Raw genomic sequence first — 19,169 nt, 5'->3', positions numbered from 1 at the left:
ATGTGTGTTGTTGTTGTGTTGCTCAGTCATATCCGATTGTGTTATTTTTCATTTATGTGGAAAAATAGATATTTAAAGAATATTTGTAACATAGGTCACAAAATATGCAATAAATTTTTAACTTGAATGCCCTTTGCACGACACTAAATTACACCCAATTTATACATTTTCAAGAATTACTTTTTAGAGCTATGGTTGCTAAGTATAACATCTAGTTATTTTAATTGTATTAGTATTAACATAAAACAAAATATATAGTCATAAAAGTGCAAAGTTTACTTCATGTTGCATAGTATAACCATTTTTATGGCAATGTATCATTTCTAATTATGTCTATTACAGTTAAGACCAAGTATGCTCATCAGTTCAGTTCAGTTCTGTCGCTCAGTCATGTCCGACTCTTTGCGACCCCATGAATCGCAGCACGCCAGGCCTCCCTGTCCATCACCATCTCCCGGAGTTCACTCACACTCATGTCCATCGAGTCCGTGATGCCATCCAGCCACCTCATCCTCTGTCGTCCCCTTCTCCTCCTGCCCCCAATCTCTCCCAGCATCAGAGTCTTTTCCAGTGAGTCAACTCTTCGCATGAGGTGGCCAAAGTACTGGAGTTTCAGCTTTAGCATCATTCCTTCCAAAGAACACCCAGAACTAATCTCCTTCAGAATGGACTGGTTGGATCTACTTGCAGTCCAAGGGACTCTCAAGAGTCTTTGCCAACACCACAGTTCAAAAGCATCAATTCTTCAGCACTCAGCCTTCTTCACAGTCCAACTCTCACATCCATACATGACCACTGCTTATAGTAAGGATAAAAAGGGAGAATTTTTAAATATCATACACAAACATGCAAACTCACACATTTACTTCACACACATATTCTTCCTATGCATCTTCTCATGAAGGAAATACCTTTGTCAGCTAAGGATATTTTTTATTTGATACAGCAGTTTTTTATTTTTTATTAAAGGACATTTGACTTATGAGTTTTCATATGAAAGGTTAACTATGAATATTTAATCTTCACTGTGAAAAGTCACAGCTGTTATTACCATATATAAGATTTTTCATTTATTGCTTAAAGGAAATCATCAGCTCATCATAGAATAAATTATTTATCATGAAAATAAAAGTGCACACAGAATCATAATTAAGAATCATCAGGACCTTGGCAAAGAATATTCATGAGTTCCTTGTCTAATTATTACTGAACTCTGAGATAGGTGGAATGATATTCCTGTAACAGTATATTGTTCTCTTATTACTCCACATTCTGCATTTAGTTCTGGTGTAAAACTAAGTCTCAGAAGATTGCTGACATAGCACACTGGTTTGGCTAGCTGAAGAAGAGCTTTTTCTGAATGAAGCACTTGACAATTGAGACATGTGTCAAACAGCCCTGTAAGAAACTGAATTCGCTATTGTATTCATTGGAGGGTGTTATTGAGGATCTTGTCCACTAAATCACATAGGGTCTCTCTTATGAAGACCAAAAAGAGAGATTTCTGTCAGGTTTCAGTACCGGGAAAAGCTGTTTCTCCTGGGTAATTGATGTGTCTTAAATTATGGGTCTTGTATCTTGTATTTTCATCATATTTTCTTCTTTGCTTTGGTTGCTGAAAAGTTCAGAATTTAATTTGTGATTGGTTTTATTAGTTGCGCAGTTTCATTGATGTACATTTCCTTGTGCTGTCTTTAACCCAGATTTCTGTGACTATTCGCAACTTCTTCTGTACTTCTTGATCCCATTTCTTATTTTTATACTCTATAGATTTTTGTTCACTGCCCACAATTATTTTCTTTGGAAAAAATTAAGTTAAAAAATGTTTTCTTTCCTTACTGGACAACTGTTGACACATGGTAACCTCAAGTAGCCTAAAATTGTTTTAGAATTTCTACATATAAGTATCCAAGGAACACATGGAGCCTAAGAAATGTAGTAATAATTATATCCATTTGTAATACTTTTTGAAATGTTCCCTTTACTGGGTTTTACCTCTTTTGAGTCTCAGTATATATTCAAACATAATTATGAGTATATGTTACATTATTTAAAAATTTCACATGTAACTATTTTTCCAAGCTACTTGCAAATGACATATATAACATCTAATTTGGGCTATATAGCCAGCAGAATGAGAAATCTTTTTGTATTAAAAAACCTAGATATTTGCTCACTCTTGAGGGATAATCCATTGTGTATCTAGATATTCTCACCTCTTTCTACCTGAAAAGATGCTCCTATAGGAAGTGTACATTGATGTGAAGTAATTTTGATACATTTCTCCCAGTATCACACAGGGTAAAATAAAGCAATGTTGATTATTCTAAGTATAAAGTGTATGATTGAAGTAATATAACAAAATGTTTTCTAGATTCAGTTTCTTTAATTGTAATAAAATATTTATTTTGTATTAGTTTGATGTTAGGAGTAGTATTTTGTAATAGTATTTCTAGTTGTAATCCCCCGGAGAAGGCGATGGCATCCCACTCCAGTACTCTTGCCTGGAAAATCCCATGGACGAAAAGCCTGGTGGGCTACAGTCCATGGGGTCACGAAGAGTCGGACACGACTGAGCGACCTCACTTTCACTTTTCATTTTCATGCATTGGAGAAGAAAATGGCAACTCACTCCAGTGTTCTTGCCTGGAGAATCCCAGGGACGGCGGAGCCTGGTGGACTGTCATCTATGGGGTCGCACAGAGTTGGACACGACTGAGGCGACTTAGCAGTAGCAGCAGCAGTTGTAATCCCCAGTGAGATATTTACTATTTCAAGTTCTCACTTTGCTGGAAGAGATTTGCTATTTACAATATAAGCCACAAGTTTCTCATAAAGGAAGGTTATACCTGACAAATGTAGTATTTAAAATGAAAAATTTACAATAAATTTTTGCTGAGACTTGGATAGCATATTTGGAAGAAACATCCTTCAAGGTTCAGAAGATAATAAAATGATAATTATTAAAAATGGGCAGCAATGTAAATTTATGAGAAGTAACAAAAATAGTGTTTCTTTTTCCTTGTACAAAAAAAGGTTTATCTTCTCATCCTTTACATATTTAATAATCTATGGTTTTTGTTTGTTGGTTGGTTTTCCCCACAGGCACATTGGGAAGGCCTCACAGGCAGAATAACTTTTAACAAAACCAATGGCTTGCGAACAGATTTTGATTTGGATGTGATCAGCCTCAAGGAAGAAGGTCTGGAAAAGGTACTTGAAACATTCAGTTTATTTACTTTAATTATTAAATAAACATATCCTAATGAAGAAATAAATATTTCCTGTTGTAGTCACATTTCATTGACTTTTAAATTTATTGAGTAACTCTAAGAAATTTGTTCTCAATTCATTATATTGGACATAATAATTGGCAATTAGAACTCAAGGATAAAGATGTCTTTTAAGATATTTTATGTTTTTATTTTCTCATCAGGTTTTTCTGATTCTCTGCATATAATGTATATAATCTTAATTTAATGTAAGGTATACTAATGTATTAATATAATCCTAATTAGCTATAAGATAATTATATCTTATAGAAGATATTTGGTATAGTATGAGTCTTTGAATATGTAGCTTATAATTACATGTGCCTGCATAGTAGACTTTCCCACTTAGAGCAGACCATATAAAACAATTAAATACTAAAACATGTTTCCACTGCTGGGTCATATTCAAGAGAAATGTCTGAATTAATGTGCACAAGTAAATGAGATATGAACATGAATGCTACACATTACACTGACTCTGTCTTCCTTGATTTTATTTATACAACTGAGGTGATGTACAGAGTTTGGGTGTGTGTGTTCTACTTTTAGAACATTTTAATAGAAGTTCGCTTATATTTTTTAATATATGTATTTTAGATATTTTTGATGGATTTATTGAAAGCTATGAATTAAAATAGATATTTTGATAAGAACTTTAGGAAAAAAGTTTGAGATAATATTACTTTAAAGATATTGTTATATTTCATCTAACAATTGAACATGGAACATCACTCATAGATGGAAACTAAAGAAGGAAATTGAATCAACAGAAGGGGTCTTTTAGCCTGAAATTAAACAATATATATATAAATGTTGATTAAATGATGTAGGAGAGAGAAAACGCATATTTTTAATGTCACCAAGACAAGTATATCATGATGAATTGATGAGTAAAATTAATAGGAGTATTACCTCTTTTCATTGAGAGTTTGGTTGTATCCTTTGTCAAGACCATGCAAAATCAGGAATCTTATAATAAACTGAAACTAAAATATTTGTGAGACTGTCACTTCCTAATTACCTTGCTTCCAAGGTTGAGAACATCAGTTGATACCCAAGGCTGGAACTGATAACAGTGAAGTGCAGTCAGCTCATATGGACTAATCTCAGTATTTACTGGGAATGCTATTACCTTATTCTTTGGAAGTACTCAGGTCACTAGGATGAGCCTCAAGCACTAGCTATATTTCAACACATTAACATAAAAATGGTGATGCTCTTCATGTTACCACAGACCCAGTCCTATTTTAGACTCAAAGAAAATATTAGAGGTTTCTTCAGGCTTAAATGTAAATTATAGAAATACCCTGAATGTAATAGTTACCAGGTATATGTTATGATCTATCCTATTGGTAAGCAGAGTATAATAATGTGAGTTACACATGTTGCCTTGACATTTCATTGGTATTTTGTGTTCTTATCTGAAATTTGAAAATTTGTTTTGATAAATTAATTACACGTAGTCCTTATCCTTAAGAGGCTCAAGAGGCTTTTTATATAGAATGATCAGGTAACAAACATTTGTAAGTAAATACAATGGAAAATCTGTTTTAAGCTTCAAAAGAGTAATGAAAGAATATTTCTGATAAGAGTATAATTAAGTATATCACAGCACACAAGGTTCTTAGAATTATCTTAGAATAATAGAGAATTTATAGATTAGTAGAAATTGAATAATTTCAAAAAGATGTAATAGTATAGGAAAGACATGGATAATGTTTCATTTGATCACATATATATATATATATATATGTACATGTACACAGTCTTCCCTGGTTGCTCAGCTGGTAAAGAATCCACCTGCAATGAAAGAGACCCCAGTTTGATTCCTGGGTTGGGAAGATCCCCTGGAGAAGGGATAGGCTACCAACACGAGCATTCTTGGGATTCCTGGTGACTCAAATGGTAAAGAATCTGCCTGCAGTGTGGAAGACCTGAGTTCGATCGCTGGATTGGGAAGATCCTCTGGAGGAGAGCATGGCAACCCACTCCAGTATTCTTTCCCAGAAAATTCCATGGACAGAGGAAACTGATGGGCTACAGTCCATGGGGCTACAAAGAGTCAGATACGACTGAGCACACATATGCATATACATTCACTTGATAATTTATATACACTTAATATTTTATTTGATTTATATATATATATGCATAGGGCTTCCCAGGTGGCTCAGTGGTAAAAGAATCTGCCTACAATGCAGGAGACCTGAGTTCAATCCCTGGGTGGGGAAGATCCCCTGGAGAAGGGAATGGCAACCCACTCCAGTATTCTTGCCTCGTAAATCTCCTGGACAGAGGAACCTGGAGGGCCACAGTGTATGGGGTCACAAAGAGTTGGACGACCAAGCATGAGCCATATATATATATATATATATATATATATATATATATATACACACACATATTATATACACACACACATTCTCTCACATACTGTAGAAGTGGGAAATAGAGCTAAAATGCTGGTTTGTGTCATACCATGAACACCTTGTCAAGATATTTGCAATCATATTTGCAATGTATACATTGTGAATTCAAAGAGGGTTGCTTGGGAAGATATAGTTTGGAATAACTGTACTATGAAGCCATGAAACTCTTCTGAGAGTATAATTTAGAGTACACAGAGACAGATGGTATTAACTGAACCTTCATCAGTGTTAGTTTAAAGAAGAGCAGACTATTGGGACTCTTTTTAAGGGATAATGGTGGTGCCTATATGGCAAAACTGGAAGGAGCTAGTTATAGAACTAGAAATCAAACACTGGAGAAAAAAAAATTAGGAAAGGAAATTTACTTTAAAATGAAATTGGCACAAATCTCCTGAGAAGACAGATAAAGTCTGAGAGTGGGTGAAGTTAAGCTATAGGGAAAAGGAACTAAGAGTTCACATCGAACAGTTTCAGAAACTTTGAAAATTAGTACATGAAGTCATCAGCTAAAAGAGGGAAGTGGAATTTAGTTTAGTCAGTATTTTAGTTTAGTCACTATTTTCCAAATAGTGGAAATATTTTGGAAATGCCATTATGGCAGACTTGACTTTGAAATTATAGGAATGAAAAGTGAAAATTGCTCAGCTGTGTGTGACTCCTTGTGACCCCAAGGACTGTAGCCTGCCAGTCTCCTCCGTACATGGAATTCTCCAGGCAAGACTAGTGGAGTGGGTAGCCATTCTTCTCCAGGGGATCTTCCCAGCCCAGGGATTGAACCCAGGTTTTCTTCATTGCAGCCAGATTCTTTACCATCTGAGCCACCAGAGAAACCAGTGTAATATATTCATTTTTTAATTTAGTAGACTGATTAATAGATCAAGGACTAAATTCAAATAGCATTGGGCTCAAATGTTTGTTCCACCATTTACTATTTACAAACAGGTTTCTTATTCCCTCTAAAATACAGTGTCTCCAGCTATATCATGGGTAATAGCAATATTTGCCTCCTGAAGGCTCATAAGTCTTGTTGATTTTACCTTTGTATTTTCCTAAATAGTATAGTTACCAATTCATAGATGAAAAGACAGAGTTCCTAAACTGATAGAGTTCACAGTTTGAAGGGTTCATAAATGGTGATTCAGGAGACTTAAATTACAATTCCAGTTCTATCACAAGTGTATGAACTTCATCCTTCCACCCAACTTCACTATGCCCAATTCCCCATCTCAAAAAAGGCTGAGAGAAATGGACTTCCCTCTTGTACTGGATGAAGAAAAAGATATCGTGGTCTCTAAAAGAACCTAAAAATACTACATTAATATGAGTAAGGCTAGGAATTTTAACTATCCTCAATCCTATCTGCTCATGCTACGTTCTTTTTTGATTCTTGTCATCTTTGACTTTATTTATTCATTTAATTCCCTAACAAATATTCAATAAACATCTATTTTATGTCTTTACAATGGTTGTACTCTAGTGAAGAAAGCCTGCCAATAACAAATGAATTCATAAAATTATAAAAAGGATTGGACAGTCATATATGTTAAAATAAAGATGTCTTGTTTGTATGAATATTAAACAGGTATATTTTGAATTGTTTTCTCAAATGTTAATCTTAGGATTAAAATAGTTAATGGCAGTATAATACATACTTCTGATATTTGTGACTGTGGAGCTTCCTGTGGAGGAAGGAACAGGTATACTTCTGACAAACAGAGAGAAGTAGGACATATTCATGGAACTGAACTTGGGGTTAAAATGCTACTCTGGATACAGCTTTCCTCTTATCTAGGAATCACAGATCAAAGTGAATTCCTTCTCCTTTGTCTCGCCAGGGACCTTGATGATAAGAACCCATCCCAGTTAGTCATGGTCTGAGAAGGGTCACCTTTACTGCATAAACAAGCAGTCACATCTATTATTATTATTATTATTATTATTGGTTTAATTGGGGTGAGAAAAAATGTCTTTATTCAAAAAGCCAGGAGTTAGATCAGAATTCTTTTATACTGAAAGGGGAGGAGGTAAAGTTAAACATTTCCTGGATCTGGTCAGCTTCCGGAGGGGAGGTGCTAATTTCTTCCTTCCTGTAGTCATTCAGAGGTGGACCTGGTCAGATATAAGAAAGGTCAAGAATACTGCATACACATCCAACCACATCTGTCAAAAAAAGCCCTTGGGACATGGCAGTCCTTTCTCTGAAACTGAGGAGGAAGATTAAGGATATAAGACAGTAAATGACTTTGTTTCCCTCAGGCAATGCTAGGACAGTTTCTTTAAGAGCCTGGTATTGATAATGGCATCTGATCCCATCACTTCATGGTGAATAGAAGGGGAAAAAGTGGAAGCAGTGATAGATTTTACTCTCTTGAACTCCAAAATCATTGCAGACAATGACTGCAGCCATGAAATTAAAAGATGCTTGCTTCTTCAAAGGAAAGCAATAACAAATCTACATAGTATATTAAAAAGCAAAGACATCACTTTGCCTCCAAAGTTCCATATAGTCAAAGCTATGGTTTTTCCCATAGTGTTGTATGGATGTGAAAGCTGGACCATAAAGGAGGGTAAATGCTAAAGAATTGATGCTTTGGGACTGGGTGATGGAAGACTCTTGAGAGTCCCTTTGATAGCAAAGAGATCAAGCCAGTCAATCCTGAATAAATCAACCCTGAATATTCATTGGTAGGACATGTTGCAGCTGAGGCTCCACTACTGTGGCCACCTGATGCAAAGAGCTGACTCACTGGAAAAGATTGATGCTGATGCTGGGAAAGATTGAAGTCAAAAGGAGAAGAGGGCAGCAGAGGATGAAATGGTTAGATAGCACCACCAACTAAATAGACATGAATTTGACCAAATTCCAGGAGATTATTAATAGAGGACAGAGGAGCCTGGAATGCTGCAGTCCATGGGGTTGCAAAGAGTTGGACACAGCTTAGTGACTGAACAACAATTGAGATTAATAACAGTACAAAAAGGAAAGTTACAATAAATGATTTTCTCAGCTTGAATCATTGTTCAAAGATCAGGTTGTATATTTCACTTTCAAAATACGTTTAGAATCCATCTACTTCCCTCCCCATCCTTTGCTATAATTATAACCAGGAGACCCTTCACCTGGGCACTACATTGGAGATATACAAATTTATTCATAACTGACAATAAAATTAATAGATTTTTTAAAGGATATGTAACTATGATATAATTTACGATTGGAAATGGTTTGACTTTACTTATCTTGTACTCTGAGACTTAGCTATATTTTAGGAAAGACCAGTTTCAGATGGAACAAAAACATGACTAATGGCAATAGATATTAAGAAATATTCAGGTGGTTCTTAGAATATGACATCAAAAAGATTCTGTTTAAAGCAAAAAGTTAGGAGGGTTTTACACAAAATAGGTTTGAACTGAGTTGATGACAGTACATGATAATGGTTCATTTCCATTGCAAAATGAGCTATCTAAAGGCCATTAAAAAAACACTTAGACTTTAAAAAGAATTCCTTCCAAGAAACTGTGTACAATAATAAGTACAATAATAAAATTGCTTTATTCTACCACCTGATTGAATTTTCTTACTGAATGTTCTTTGTGACAACTATGTATATCATGAGCTTTCCAAGAAAAAAAAATCAATCTCTTGCTATTATATTTTATTGGTTATTTAAATGGATTTTTTTATTTTCATCTAAATAGAAATGTTAAACTAAAATCATAATTATGTACCTCTCTTGCCCTCTCTATTCTGGTTATTTTTCTGATAGTCTCCTAAATGTGATATTTAATATATTAAAATAGAACTTAGAGAATAGAATGTTCTGTCTTCTCAGTGGAAAAGCCTAATAAATCCTTATTGAAATGTGGCTGTTTTATTAATATTGTATTAATCTAGAAAAAACACAAAGATCAAACTAAGCCTCAGCATGCTTTTAGAATAAAATCAGCCCCCTTAGGGACAATCTTGAGAGAGAAAAGTGGCTATCAAGAGCCATCTTATGGAATATGTGTTTGCCAGTTTCTACAAAACTAAGAATTTATATAAATAACATAAATCAAGATGACCCATATTTGCAAACCTGTAAAAGTTTGAATTTGTTATATTTTACTATCAAAAAAAGATTCAGCTTCTAAAATCTGTGCTTTCTGAATATTCACTACTTGCTTTTTTACCCACATGTAGAGAAACTGCTATCAACAATCCATAGACTTCTTATAAAAACTGAAATATTTTGATAATATATGGAAAGAGTAAGAATTAGTAGTGAGACTATGCCTGTCTGAGTTTACAAATATATATGTTCCAGGAAGAGAACATGTTTCAAAGTGCATTTGAAGAAATTTTTCGTAGAATATATATATTTTTAAAGAAAGAATGGTAATGTCTATATAAAATTTTACTGTTGAACTTTGTCTTGTCAGAAGAATCATTAAACCCCTCTGATTCAAATCCCAAAGAAAGGCGATGCCAAAGAATGCTCAAACTACCGCACAATTGCACTCATCTCACATGCTAGCAAAGTAATGCTCAAAATTCTCCAAGCCAGGCTTCAGCAATACGTGAATCGTGAACTTCCTGATGTTCAAGCTGGTTTTAGGAAAGGCAGAGGAACCAGAGATCAAATTGCCAACATCCACTGGATCATGGAAAAAGCAAGAGAGTTCGAGAAAAACATCTATTTCTGCTTTATTGACTATGCCAAAGCCTTTGACTGTGTGGATCACAATCAACTGTGGAAAATTCTGAAAGAGATGGGCATACCAGACCACCTGACCTGCCTCTTGAGAAATCTGTATGCAGGTCAGGAAGCAACAGTTAGAACTGGACATGGAACAACAGACTGGTTCCAAATAGGAAAAGGAATACGTCAAGGCTGTATATTGTCACCCTGCTTATTTAACTTCTATACAGAGTACATCATGAGAAATGCTGGACTGGAAGAAACACAAGCTGGAATCCAGATTGCCGGGAGAAATATCAATAACCTCAGATATGCAGATGACACCACCTTTATGGCATAAAGTGAAGAGGAACTAAAAAGCCTCTTGATGAAAGTGAAAGAGGAGAGTGGAAAAGTTGGCTTAAAGCTCAACATTCAGAAAACGAAGATCATGGCATCCGGTCCCATCACTTCATGGCAAATAGATGGGGAAACAGTGGAAACAGTGTCAGACTTTATTTTCCTGGGCTCCAAAATCACTGCAGATGATGACTGCAACCATGAAATTAAAAGACGCTTACTCCTTGGAAGGAAAGTTATGGCCAACCTAGATAGCATATTAAAAAGCAGAGACATTACTTTGCCAACAAAGGTCCATCTAGTCAAGGCTATGGTTTTTCCAGTAGTCATGTATGGATGTGAGAGTTGGACTGTGAAGAAGGCTGAGCACCGAAGAATTGATGCTTTTGAACTGTGGTGTTGGGGAAGACTCTTGAGAGTCCCTTGGACTGCAAGGAGATCCAACCAGTCCATTCTGAAGGAGATCAGCCCTGGGATTTCTTTGGAAGGACTGATGCTAAAGCTGAAACTCCAATACTTTGGCCACCTCATGCGAAGAGTTGACTCATTGGAAAAGACTTTGATGCTGGGAGGGATTGGGGGCAGGAGGACAAGGGGATGACAGAGATGGCTGGATAGCATCACCGACTTGATGGACATGAGTCTGAGTGAACTCCGGGAGTTGGTGATGGACAGGGAGGCCTGGCGTGCTGTGATTCATGGGGTCGCAAAGAGTCGGACATGACTGAGTGACTGAATTGAACTGAACTGAACTGAAAAGATATCTGAATGGATTTGCACCCCAAAATGTATCTAAATCTGAAAATTTACGTGAGATCACTGAAGACTTTTTTTTTTTTAATAGATTTGTAAACACCTAATGCATAGCATTTGCTTCCCTGGTAGCTCAGATGGTAAAGCGTCTGCCTACAATGCAGGAGACCCAAGTTCGATCCCTGGGTCGGGAAGATCCCCTGGAGAAGGAAATGGCAACCCACTCCAGCATTCTTGCCTGGAAAATCCCACGGACTGAGGAGCCTGGTAGGCTACAGTCCGTGGGGTTGCAAAGAGTTGGACACGACTGAGCAACTTCACATAATGCGTAGCAGCTTTTATCTTTCTCTCTTTGATGACACTTGGTACATACAACTTGGTCTCCATGGCAACAATGACTCCTAACTTTCCTAGGAACTAAGATTTATTTTCCTCCCTTTAGGAAAGCAATGATAATGATGATGTTGACCAACAATCTTTACACCTGTGGTAAATGTGTCATTTGCTTCTTGAAAAGCAAAAATTGATCCTAGGAAGGACCCAAACTTAGTGTCTGTCTTTGAAGATGTTAACTGTTTTTGTCTGAGTCACACAAAGAATCATTACATGCCAAATTTCATAACTAATGATATTTTTCAGTGTTTCAGTGTATTTATAGTTATTATTTTGCCTCATAACTGTCACAGAGTTAGTCACAACTGAAGCGATTTAGCAAGTAGCATGCATGTGTACTAAACATAATTATAATGCATTGATTTGAGTTCACAGTCATCACTGAATGACTTTTTTATCCTTGCAAAACAATGGCCCTTAATTGAATGTTATCGCAGTTATATTAGAGTAAATTCATTGATTCAAATTGTATTTTAAAAATCAAAAGTATCACCTGTCTCTTAACTCTTTAATTATGTTTAGACTTTGTTTTAAACAAAAATAAAAATCAGTGATGGAAAAAAATCTATGTTTAGATTATTCACCCCTTTCTGTAAGATCATTATATACTTATTGATTTCTTGTTCTCATATTAATGCTATAGTTCTCAAGTGGTGAAATTTCAGACTTATGTTAACTGGTAGGCAGTTTTAGAAAAGTCATCAACTGAGGAGTTCTTTGCATTGTGTTACTATTATTGTTTAGTCACTAAGTCATGTCCAACTTTCTTGTGACTCTATGGACTGTAGCCCACCAGGCTCCTCGGTCCATGGCCTTTTCCAGGCAAGAATATTGGAGTGGGTTCCCTTTTCCTTCTCTAGGCTATCTTCCTGATCCAGGGATTGAACCAGTGTCTCCAGCAATTGAGGTGGATTCTTTACCACTGAGCCATTGGGAAGCCCTAACATTGGAAGGGGTGAAGTAAATGAAGGCAAAAACTGTCTGCCTGTAACACTTCGTAAGAAAACTGCTATGTTGAAAAAACTCAGTGCCCACTATTCATGTTCCATGTAGCCTTGAGAAACCTGAGTTTGCAAATTATTTAGAAAGAATAGATGCACTAGTTAACAGAAAAATATGCAGCCCACCAATTACATTGTTGCTTCCCTGGTAGCTCAGTGGTAAAACACCAGCCTGCCAAAGCAGGAGACACAGGTTCAGTCCCTGCATGTTTGTGTGTGTGTGTCTGTGTGTGTGTGTGAGAGAGAGTATGTAAATATATATACATATGTATATAATCATTATATATGTATATATATATATATAAAATCTCTTATTTATCTATTTATCTGTGATGAGTAGTTAGATTGCTTCCATGTCTTGACAATTGTACATAATGCTTCTGTGAACACTGGGGTGCATTTATCTTTTTGAATTAGTGTTTTCTGTTTTGTTTTTTTGGTCTTTTTCTTTTTTTTTTTAATATACCAAGGAGCAGAATTGCTGGTTCTGCTGCTGCTGCTGCTAAGTCACTTCAGTTCGTGTCCGACTCTGTGCAACCCCATAGACAGCAGCCCACCAGGCTCCCCCGTTCCTGGGATTCTCCAGACAAGAATACTGGAGTGGGTTGCCATCTCCTTCTCCAATGCATGAAAGTGAAAAGTGAAAGGGAAGTCGCTCAGCCGTGTCCCACTCTCTGCGACCCCATGGACTGCACCTTACCAGCCTCCTCCATCCATGCATTTTCCAGGGAAGAGTACTGGAATGGGGTGCCATTGCTGGTTCTATGGTAGTGTTTTTTTTTTTTCTTTTTTTTTTGAGAAAGCTCCATACCTTTTCCACAGTAGCTGTACCAATTTACATTCCCATCAAAGTGCACAAGAATTCTCTTTTCTCCACATCCTCACCAACATTTGTTACTTGTGTTCTTTTTGATGAAAGAAGTTCTGACAGGTATGAGTTGGTATCTCACTGTGGTTTTGATTTGCATTTCCAAGATGATTAGTGATGTTGAGCATCTTTTCATATATTTGTTGGTCATCTGCATTTCCTCTTCGGAAAAATGTCTGTTAAGTTCTTCTGCCCAGTTTTTATTTGGGGTATTTATTTTCCTGATTTTGAATTGAATGCACTATTTAAGGAACCCTGATGGCTTAGCAGGTAAAGAATCTACCTGCAACATTGGAGACATGGGTTTAATACCTGGGTCAGGAATCCCTAGAGAAGGGAATGGCAACCTACTCCAGTATTCTTGCCTGGAGATTTCCATGGATAAAGGAGGCTGGCAGGCTACAGTCCGTGGGGATACGAAGGGTCAGACATGACTGAGAACTAACACTTATATATGTCAGATATATATTAACTACCCTTATTGGTCATATCATTTGCAAATAGTTTCTTCTATTCAGTAGGTTGTCTTTTTGTTTTGTTGATAATTTTGTTTCCTTTTCTGTGAAAAATATTTTAAGTTTAATTAGGATCCATTTGTTTTTGCTTTTATTCCCTTTGCTTTAGGAGACAGATCCAAAACTATATTGCTATGTTTAAGTCAAAGATTTTTCTGCCTATTTTTCCTCTAGGAGTTGTATGGTTTCTGGTCTTGTATATAGGTCTTTAGTCTATTTTAATTTATTTTTATGCATGGTGTTAGAGAATGTTCTAATATTTTTTATAAATCAGAAAGAATTTTTTTTAAGCAACCTTATTTTTTGATAGAGACTCCACATTGCGCTAAGACTGTATATAATGTACAGTGTGGTTTCCAATTATCACCAAACAGGCCTTTAGAAAATTGCCAATTATGCTCTGTGCTCAAGACATATTTGTCTAAAATTAAGTAAAAATTATATATAATCAGAGAATTTTTTTTCCTTTTTACATTGTTCTGTGATGGAAAACTGTATCATTCTTTTCCTTATTCCCCAACATCCATGGTTATATTGTTAGCAAATGCCAAGAGGAGAGTGTAAATAGAATTTTAATAGATTCTATGATGCCTAATGTTTTTTAGTGGATAAATCATTTCTTAACCTTAAATGAGCTTGACTTCATATATAACTAATATTTTACACCCAGCTGGAAGTGTTTATTTTGTTTCTACCTGAGAAAGTTTTTGGTATACATTTCAAAAATCATTATTTAAAATTTCAAGGAGAATTAAAAAACCTGGCCCACTGAATCTCCTCACAAGGAAAAGTACTAACATACATGTTTAGAAGAAATGACAAAATGCTAATTACAGATGAGGCAAACAATTACATATCTCAGGAGAGGAAAGAAAACATTATCTCAGCCAAAGGAGTAATATGAAGTACAAAACAAAGAAAATTTATGCTGAGAAAACAGTCAGAAACAAAGATAAATAAATAAAGCATCAACTAATTAATGAGATAAATAACTTTAAAATCATCTGAAAATAAATGTTTTTCTACATGAGAAAATAAAGCAACAAAGGAGAAAATGTAGTTTACCACACAAAATTGTATGAAGAATTTTTTTAAATCCTGAGAAATGTAAAAAATAAAGCACATTGTGTATATATAAAATTCTTATGAATATATATTTTAACATGATGGGTGGGAAGGAGGTTCAGAGGGAAGGTATATATGCATGCATATACCTGATTCACTTCATTGTACAGCAGAAACTACACAGTTTATATAATTGCTTTATATAATATTGCAAAGCAATTATACTTCAATAAAAAATAAAGAAATGAAGAACCCATTGTATATCAGAAAAAAAGTAGAAAATGAATTGTGAGGAAGTTTTGTTATGCTATATATGGTCAGGTGGATCATAATGAACACAGTAATAGTTTTGGAAAGCTATATAGCAACATGTACTAACAATCTTGACTTATTTTTTTTTTTTTTTTTTGCTCAGTAATTCCAATTCTAGGAATCTGTTTTTAAAATACTAAAATATGTGGGCAAATATTTGTAAATAACTGTTTTACTAAAGCCTTATTTTTAACATTTATTTTTTAATTGAAGGATAAGTTTTTTACAGAATTTTGTGGTTTTCTGTCAAACATCAACAGCCTTAGGTAAACTGTGATATGTTTATATGATGTTCCTATTTTATAATCATTAAAATTTTGAATGTGATTAATTTTTAATGCCAGAAGAAAATACTTATAATAGTATGAAAATAGGATATATTAATTTCTATAATAATTGTAGCACACTTATAAACACATTGGGACTTCCCTGGTAGCTCAAACGGTAAAGTGTCTGCCTACTGTGCGGGAGACCTGGGTTCAATCCCTGGGTCGGGAAGATTCTCTAGTGAAGGAAATGGCAACCCACTCTAGTACTCTTGCCTGGAAAATCCCATGGACAGAGGAGCCTGGCAGGCTACAGTCCATGGGGTTGCAAAGAGTCGGACACAACTGAGCGACTTCACTATAAACACATTACAGTGTCTATCACTTGATCCTCACAGTAGCTCTTTGAGGCAGACAAAGTCATTTCCCCATTTATAGATGAGGAAACTGAGTCGGAGAGAAGTAATGTGCCCCAGTCTCCTGATGATAAGTTGTGGAGATGTAATAGGACCCTTGTCATCTGACACACCCTTCCGAGTCTGGGAGATTACCTACAAGACTGTATTGGAAATTATGTAAAGAAAATACATGTGAAGATAAAAGAGGTAAAGAAAATACATTAAATCATTAGCCATGATTGACATGGGTATGTGCTTAGCTTCAAAGTTTAAATTGATGTTCTCCTTTCTATCTGTATGTTTCATAATTTGATATCAAGAATATGCATTCTTTTTATGAAGAAGAGTAAATTTAAAAACTGTTCAGAACGTAAAACAGAAAAATGAGTAATACTATGATTTTCTATTGTTCTTTGTGATTTTTGAAGTACTTTTGTATTACTTTTATCTAATTTTATGCTTATAAGTAAAGTGAACTTAATGATTTATCCAAACCATGACATTTTAAATTGTACAAGAGGGTTGCTATACCAAGAAGATAACTGTAAACTTGAAGTATTCGAGTAAACCAACCGATAAACTCACTCTATTTAACATAACTCTTTGAGGTCAAGAGTACTTAGATATCTTTATTATATTTTGAAATTGAAAATAATGTTAAATGACTTGATTGAATAATATAATGAAAAAATTATGGTTCTGAAAATAGATTGCAAGAAAAAGGATTGTCTTGATTTAGTCTATGGCTCCTGTGATTAAAACAAAACAAAAAGCCCCACTGGTGGCAATTTCTTCAATCAATAGAAATTTTTGAGTCATACAGTTCTAAGAGACTTAAAAATCAGGGAATCATACAAAATTTTATTTGATTTAAATTGTCATGCCATTGAAATTTCTGAAATTTTCTAAGATTCTGTGTAGAAACCTGAGACTTATAAAGAAGGATACCTAATATTTGTGATTATAAGTAATTATGGATTCATGAGCCAGAACCCCTTCATTCAAAGAGTGCTAGAAAAACAACCAACCGAAAATGAACCTGAATTAGTCGGTTTAGATGAGTAAACATTTAGCTAACTTATTTTTTGAAAGTGTAGTCCTGGAAGATAACAGTAAGTGAAATGGACAATATTTTGTATTGGTGCTTTGGTTAGAAAGTTGAAAAACTTAGTGGTCAAGCTTGTCATTAGGCAGATGACACTGGGCAAATGATGCCTGCCAGTGCTTTGCTAACAGAATTATATGTCTGAAAAAATCCAACTCTTTAGCCAATAGTGGGCAAAGAAAAAGACAATTAAATCTAAGGGACAAATGTGTAATAGGTATTAATCATAGATCAGGATCAGAAAAGTGCCAGTCACTGCAAAATACAGTCTGCAGATGTCTATTTAGCCAACAGGGCAATTTTGTTTGGGTTTGTTTTTTTTTAGTGATTTAGCATTTGAAACAATTTACGCAGGTCAGCAGGAATTCTAGGTTTGACATCCCTTCTGTCCTCCACCCAGGTCCTCAGCAGGGTCTCTACTAACTCTGGTGATGCCTTGCTAGAGATCTGAAAAAAATACTTATTCTGGGTGTGCAGCCCAAAGCACACAGCAGAGCAGGTTGGGTTAGTGGGCCCCAGTTGCTTTTCTGCCTTCAGATGTTTTTGAGATTTAAAAACTGCACATTTTAGCCTAGAAATTCTTACTACTCGCTTATGCCCTTTCACTTCACACATTGATATGACCTGTCTAGCCCCTGAAAACCTTTCATTATTGAATTGAAATTGTAATTAGTCTCTTTATGACATCAAGGTAGTCACAGTCTTAAAGTAATTTAATTGACCAGTATGTAATTTACTTTGGAAAGAATGCTGAATCAAGATTGTTTTCTTTTCTCCCCTTACCGTATTATTTGACTTCTTTGTTTTATTGACAAAAAATATCAGAAATATATAGTTTTAGGTGGTCAGAAGAAAATTAAATATTAGAAAATATGACAAGATTTTTTTACGTTATTAAATGCATTTGTATTGAATCCCCAAATGAGTTGTTGAAAAAAAATATATGGGGGTCTACGTTTATATACCACTATTAGAATGATATCTGTTTTTATGAAGAACAGAAATTGTTAACATTTTTACTTTTGTACTACTACAATTAAAGGAAGATAGACACCTTAAAAAGTTACTGATAAAGCTATGCAAATAGAGAAATCAAAAAGAGCACATATAGTAAAATGTAAAGAAAATAGAAAAGATCACAACATTTAATTTGGATTTAAACCAATGAGATCTTTGTTAGCATATTTAGGTAGGCGGTTCATCTGGTAAAGAATCTGCCTGCAATGTGGACGACTTGGGTTTGATTCCTGGGTTGGGAAGATCCCCTGGAGAAGGGAAAGGCTACCCACTCCAGTATTCTGGCCTGTAGAAGTCCATGGGATCACAAAGAGTTGGACATGACTGAGTGACTTTCGCTTTCACTTTCAAATCAATGTCGCTTTAAAAATAATTTAATTTACAGGCAATTCCCAACTTTTGATTTGTCGGCTTTATAATGGTGATAATGCAAAAGTGATGCATATCCAGTAGAGACCATACTTTGAATTTTGATTTTTTTTTCCTGAGCAGGTGATATGTAGTATGACAGCTTCTTATAATGCTGGCAGCTCATTGAGCCACAGCTCCCAGTCAGCCACTCCATCACTGGGGTAACCAACCAGTACCATTACAACCACCCTGTGGGACATACAACCAGTATGTTTTTCACTTTCAATACCGTATTCTATAAATTGCATGATATATTCAGCACTTTATATAAAATAAGGTTTCTGTTAGATGATTTTGCCCAACTGTACCCCACTCCAGTATTCTTGCCTGGAAAATCCCA

At 35.2% G+C, this 19,169-nt stretch overlaps 1 protein-coding gene across 3 annotated transcripts in view; it reads left to right on the top strand.

Annotated features, from left to right (window-relative positions):
- Positions 1-19,169, top strand: part of GRIK2 (glutamate ionotropic receptor kainate type subunit 2) — a 727,083-nt gene that overhangs the window by 459,558 nt on the left and 248,356 nt on the right. For all 3 annotated transcript variants that reach the window (XM_018053124.1, XM_018053125.1, XM_018053126.1), the window contains exon 8: positions 3,106-3,213. In XM_018053124.1, coding sequence (XP_017908613.1) covers positions 3,106-3,213 — 108 coding nt within the window. The remainder of the gene's footprint in view (positions 1-3,105; positions 3,214-19,169) is intronic.

This window comes from Capra hircus, chromosome 9, assembly GCF_001704415.2.
Source record: "Capra hircus breed San Clemente chromosome 9, ASM170441v1, whole genome shotgun sequence".
Lineage (NCBI taxonomy): Eukaryota > Metazoa > Chordata > Mammalia > Artiodactyla > Bovidae > Capra > Capra hircus.
This window is presented reverse-complemented; position numbering and strand designations above follow the sequence as displayed.